Source organism: Aethalodelphis obliquidens, unplaced genomic scaffold (assembly GCF_003676395.1).
Source record: "Aethalodelphis obliquidens isolate GAN/ISIS:26980383/991018 unplaced genomic scaffold, ASM367639v1 scaffold23, whole genome shotgun sequence".
In the NCBI taxonomy this organism is placed as follows: Eukaryota; Metazoa; Chordata; class Mammalia; order Artiodactyla; family Delphinidae; genus Aethalodelphis; species Aethalodelphis obliquidens.
Genome location: NW_020837967.1, coordinates 26,840,529 through 26,846,528, shown reverse-complemented (window position 1 = coordinate 26,846,528; position 6,000 = coordinate 26,840,529). Strand labels below are relative to the sequence as shown.

General features: G+C 41.5%; 1 protein-coding gene across 4 annotated transcripts in view; it reads right to left on the bottom strand.

The window, feature by feature from the left end:
• Positions 1 to 403: 403 nt before the first annotated feature.
• The window catches only part of MKX (mohawk homeobox), a 62,943-nt gene continuing 57,346 nt past the window's right edge, over positions 404 to 6,000 (bottom strand). For 2 of the 4 annotated variants that reach the window (XM_027122043.1, XM_027122044.1), the window contains exons 6-7: positions 3,021 to 3,054; positions 404 to 2,915 (exon numbers count right to left, since the gene is read on the bottom strand). In XM_027122043.1, coding sequence (XP_026977844.1) covers positions 2,729 to 2,915; positions 3,021 to 3,054 — 221 coding nt within the window. In that variant the 3' untranslated portion in view covers positions 404 to 2,728. Of the gene's footprint in view, positions 2,916 to 3,013; positions 3,055 to 6,000 lie in introns of all 4 variants that reach the window. The other 2 variants (XM_027122046.1, XM_027122047.1) reach the window with 2 other exon arrangements.

The following is a 6,000-nucleotide window of genomic DNA, read 5'->3' as shown; positions in this document are numbered from 1 at the left end:
AAGAAACTGAAGCTGAGAGTGACTGAGTCTGGACCCTACAGTAGTGAGTGGCAGAGCTGGGATGCAAACGTACATCTGCTTAGCCTCAAAGCCAAGGTTCTCTCCAGTGCACAGCACCCAGTAATAATGCGTATTGTATTAGCTACTGGAAGGTTTTTAATGAAAATCTTCATTCTAAAGTTATGTATTTTAACCGTTAGCATCCTACTTTTCCTCGGCTCTTAAAGGGTGGGTTGGTGGTCTAAGGTGATGAAATTCAACCCTAATACAAACGCAGTGCCCCGATATCATATCCCTGACCAACCTAAGGAGAATTATGGCATATAATGGACCCTTGTGTTCTACTGCCCTCTCCACCTGGTCAGCTCTCAAAGGAAAACAAAATTCATATGATCATTGAGGTCTAGAAATTAACTTTTATTTTAAATCTGTCAAGAACTCCTGGCAGTTATTAAATTTATTAAAATGATTACATATGGCAAAACAAAGAATAGAGGTAATTCTATTTCTCTACAACATAAATTATGAGTTAGAGTCTCAGCAGCTGACTCAGCATTGTTGAAGATGCTTTTAAAGGTCGGGGGGACTTTGATTTCCAGAAAATGTGAAAGCAGCAAAAGAAAAAGTAAAGTAAAAGTAATTGCAATTGGAGCTATTATGCCAGGATGTGCTAATTGTCAAATCGCCTTGATGTGTTTATAGGCCAGACTCCAAGCTTTGGTATTTAAAGAAAATCATGTGAAGAGCTGTCCTATACTGGCTTGTCATCCATGGTTTATAACATAGAACAAATCTGTTGATTCTTTTTGAAAAGATGGTAAAAATGAATTATGACTAATTCAAATTAAAAAACAACCAGCATCCATTCATCTAACTGAAATATGTAAAAACAAAAACAATTTTATTAAAATATTTAATACCAGAATAACTTATAATAGTATGAAAAAGAGTGAAGTACTTGTCCTTAGTTTTCACTGACATGATCACATTTTCGAAAAATTGTTTTATAAAGATTCCAAAGTTTTATCATGGATCTGTAACTATTTAAGGATCTTGTAAACCAGAAGAACTCATACTTCATCTGATCATACAGTCATAACTTACATATCTTGCTTTGCACTTACTCTTACTGCAAACAGCAATTTAGAAAACAAAGTAAAAATATATATATGTACAAAATATCTTAATATCAAATTATTTTCATTACACTAAATAAACCCAATCCCCAAATGTTATGTTACATGAAAAAGTGTCCTACAATGTATATCAAGACTGATACTGTCCATATATCAACTAGAGCAGCCTCTGGCTTTAAAAGCATTTTGCAAAATAAAGAAAAATGTCACCACGTGGCTGCACTGTTGGCTGTCATTCACACTCACAAAAACGCTTTCCAGTTTCAAAAAAAATTTATAAAATAGGTTACATACTCAGAAAAAACATCCCGCCATAAAAGAGACAAATCCTTTTTACTTCTCTGAGCACAAATATTCTGTTATATTTGGCATCCCTACTGTTTATTCAAATTTCAAGCCTCCCCAAGCTGATTAGAATATTAACGTTTGATTGAAAAAGATCTTTCTTGATATTGATTATTCTCACTCCACGATAGTCTAATTTAGAAACAAAATGTTCTTTCTTTTAATACATGATTTCACCTTAATGTCCTATTTGGCAAAAGTCAGAGACTGTTCAATGTTTTGTTTCCCATATGTTTTAAATTTAAAAATCAATTTTGTGTGTGTATGTATATTCACATCGAGATACATTTCTTTTATTACCTTGTTCTCAATGCAATATAAGTTGTCCATCAGCAACTGTAATTTGAAATGGACCAAATAAGAGGTTTTTAGCTATTCCATATGAAAAACAGTTTCCATTACAAAAAACACTGAACTCTAATGCAAACAGGATTATGTTTTTAAACCTAAACTATAGTTTTAGTTTTATACGGGAACATTTCGAGTTATTTAGATAATAAACTTTTTGAAAACTTCGGCAAAACTTGAGAAAAAGAAAATCCAAATCAATTCTGAAGAGCATTGTGGTGTTTTCCAGCAGTGCTTAAAAACTTCTTTTCTGATCACGTTCATTGCCATTTTTCTTGAATGTACACATTATGTGATCCCTGAACCTTTTATTTTGGAAGTTTGTAACCAACCAGATATGCAGGCAAGATACGTGCATAAAATTCTCACTGTCCCTCGGCAAAGCACACTGAACAATTTTAAATACTTCAGAATTTTTTTTTTTTAAAGGAACATTTCATTTGGGCTGAACAGATTTCCAAGTTTTAACATGTGAATTAGTGAATACATTTCAAGGGCTTTCAGCAATTATGGTTTGAGTCCTGGCGTGGGTAGGTCCATCTGGAATGGCACTCACAGTCTCATGAGCATTGTGGTGTTGTCATTTTGAGGCACAGCTGCTCTACTATGCCCACGTTGCAGCTTATTTTCGGGAAAGCAAGGCACTTACTGTAATAGCAATGCAGACATTTTATGCATACTTGGAGTAACATAAAATAAGTTAATATTTTTGATTAAAGTGAGGTCTTATAATTTATACGTCTTTTATAGAAGCAACTAAATGATATATTTAGGACGATTAAAAATAGGAAGAGGCTTGAAAAGGAGTCATCTTCACTGCTGCTCCAGCCCCTAGGATGAGGGTTTATGAAAAAACACTGATGTGAAGAACAGCCATCGATCTGAAAGGTGACAAACTCTTAAAACTGCTGAACCAGGGGCACTTTGACCGTCTTCACTTCTGCAATGTGGGACGACTTCTGGATAATGCAGCTGGTGGTCCCCTGCAGCTTGTCTTTTCCCTGTGCGAGATTTGTTAAGGCCATGGCTGCATTGATCTCCTTCCAGTACGTGTCGTCCTTGCTTGGTCCCTTTCTATTAGCTGCACTACATTTAAGCAGAACAGAAAGAAAATAATCAAACTCACTGCAGCGCACGTAGAGAAGACCACCACTGAAAAGCACAAATGGCAAATAAAAACATACCGCTCACCTGTCACCCTTACTGGATCTATTTTCCAGAGTGTCTGTAAAGAAAAGCAAACATTTGATTACTTTTCTTTTCTGCTATCTTTTTGAATCTCAGGCCTTTCATCATTAATTACGAGTAATGAAAGTTCGTCAGGAAACATGTTGAAAATTGATTACACTTTTTTTTTTTTTACGAAGAAGGTGTGAAAAAAATCTCTTTGCAAAGAAGCAGGAATAAGATGAGAACAGGTAATACAGAATAAAAAGTGGCTCTCATAAACATACAAACATCTGCGGTCAGTTTGTTCTGAGACACTGATTGGGCATTTTGGTGAGAAGGGCGATGGCACAGGGAGAGAGTGCTGACCGTTCCGGGGCAGGTTCTGGTCTCACCCCACTACTCGCCGGCCGTGTGCCTTTGGGCAGATTGTGATGCTGCATGAGGTCTGGGGTACAGTCTCCTGAACTATAAAATAAAGGAGCTCCTAGGTGATCTTCAGGGTGCCTGTGGCTCGGCAGTCTATGATCTCATGGAAATCAAACCTTCATCTCAGAAACAGGACTGGCAGGTAGTCCCCTCTGGCGAGTTAGCCGATGAATAACAGACCCAGTGCTGACAGCAACGCAGGACTCCTGGCGGATTGGAATAAGCAGGCACTGGTCTGTGAGCTCCACACGGACCCCTCATCCCGCAGGACATGAGAGCCAGGCTTGCTGCTTCACTCGGAGCACGAATGTCTATCAAAACCACACCTTATAAAGGAAGACGAAATGGGTTCTTGATCCGGATTAACCCTCTCTGGGGGAGCTCCTCTGGCCAAAAGAGCAAGGTATCAGGAACACAAAAATAGACATGCTGGAGGGAAAGATTCCAGAGGGTAAAGGGGGGCAGCGGCATGGCACGGGAGGTTAGAACACAGAGTGGGGCTGGAGCTCCCAGCAGCCTTAGAGATGCCAGAAATACAGCGGTTAAACCTCCGCCACCAGCACCACCACCATCAGCGACAAACACCATTGAGAACCTACAGAACGAAGCCCTGCACCCCACACAGGAAGCATGGGGACAGGGAGTTTGCTCACAGCGTCTCTGGGCTCCACGGCCTCTGGAAAGCTGGCTTTTCCTGCCCTCAGTTCCCTCCCTTTGTTCTCCTCCCCTAACTCCCTGGCAGTGCTCAAAGCTAGTTTGCCGCGGTGCAGCCTCATCTCCAGCCCTGGGCTCCCAGAGAGTCGTGGAACTCGGAGAGACCTGGGGGGGAGATCAGGAACACGATCATGATATAGTCCCAGCAGGGCGACATTTCCCAGGGACGTGACCGTGTCGACAAGGCAGCTAAACCTTGATGCCCTCGATGGATGAAAAGAGTCAGGGAAAGCTGTTAACACATCCTGAGTCAGGCCAGGCAGTGTAGACCGGGAGATAGTAACGGTCACCTTGAGCTCTTTGCACAGCCTTTCACTCAGGGCCACCCTACCTACCCTGCCGAAAAAGAAGACAAGCAAACACAACAAAAGCGCGTAGTGAATAAACGGCAAGGTTGTCACGAAAAGTAAGTGAGATGAAGTGTGTCTGGCCCCAAATGGAACAATAAACGTTAGTCCCTTTGGTCTCCTTTCGTTTTAGGGATCTTTGGAAAAATAACTGGATTCCTGCGTAGTTGGTCCCCCTCCGGAGCCCTGCTAGCCTCTGGATCTTTCGGCCCCTACGAGGTAGGCGTGGATGGTTAGCTACACCTCTGCTGCTTGATAATTTTGGAATTATAATATTGCTTATGTAAACAGAAGGAAAAGAATGACAACTTTGAATTCACAGGACCCTCGTAACCCTTGCTTACAGATCACGTCCTACATGTGGGCACAACTCCAAGCACTTTGTGTCTTGGCTTATCCAGCATCAGTGTCTCTGCTGTCTGTCAAGTCTTTCTCCGTTTGGTGCTATTAACTGCAAATCTCTGCTCAATAATGACAGATACAAGGCACTACCAGAACAGAGAGTAAGTCAGTGCCTTTGTTTAGGACAAGAAAAGCTAACAACATTGGACATTTTACAGAGAGAAAAAAAAAACGAGTTAGGCCTTTGCTCAATTTTGCCCACAAATTGCAACAATTCTGTTGCCAAAGTGAAGCAATAGGTTATGGAGATATTTATCCAATGGAAAGACTTGGCAAAAGCAGAATAAGTTCCATGAAGGTTAAATAACATTAGGGAAATAACAAAACATAATTCAGAAAAGACCATGTAACTGATGCTCTGGCTTACGAACGAAGCTGTCTTGCATGTACACAGGGGACCAGCATCCGATTCCCCACCTGGATGGGCAACAGAGTGCAGACAACAGGAAGGAAGCCCGTGGCTGCCGACTCTGTAGGTGGAAGGAAGACACGTAGGTCCCTGGGAAGGTCCACGAGAGCTGGTTTAAGGTGAAGTGTGAACTAGGGTGTTCTGCATCCCCGCGGCCAGCCAGACGCCACAAGCAGCAGCCCCCATGGCTGCCTACCAGGATCCTGCCACCAAGAAACAAGCTTACTACGGCCAACCGTGAAATTATAAAACTCTGCTTACTCTTGGGGTGTATGTGTTTTACAGTTTGGTGCCTATGAAAATACCTTTGAAGTGTAAACACAGAGACCCCGATCCCCGTTCGGGTATTCTTAATTAGTTTCACGAATGTCAACAATGTCCTCGCAGCAAAGATGAATCCTGTAATTTATTTCTAAGGCAGAGAGGGCACTCAGTTCAATGTCATTTGGTATGGATTCAGGTTCCTTTCCCAGCAACAGAAGAAAAGGCTTCATAAAAAGGAATGAAGAGAAGACACACTTTGCTTCTCTATCAGTAGTAAATGTTCAAACAGCATGTAACGAAGTTCGATGTCAAAGATTTCAAACCAACAAGCAAAAGCTGACTGCTGGGGGGTCAAACGCTGCTTTGGGGGCATCTCTGTGCCGAGGGTAGTTTCGGTACAAAACTTCAGCTGGTGCTGGAAGGGCGTGCTTCTGCTGCT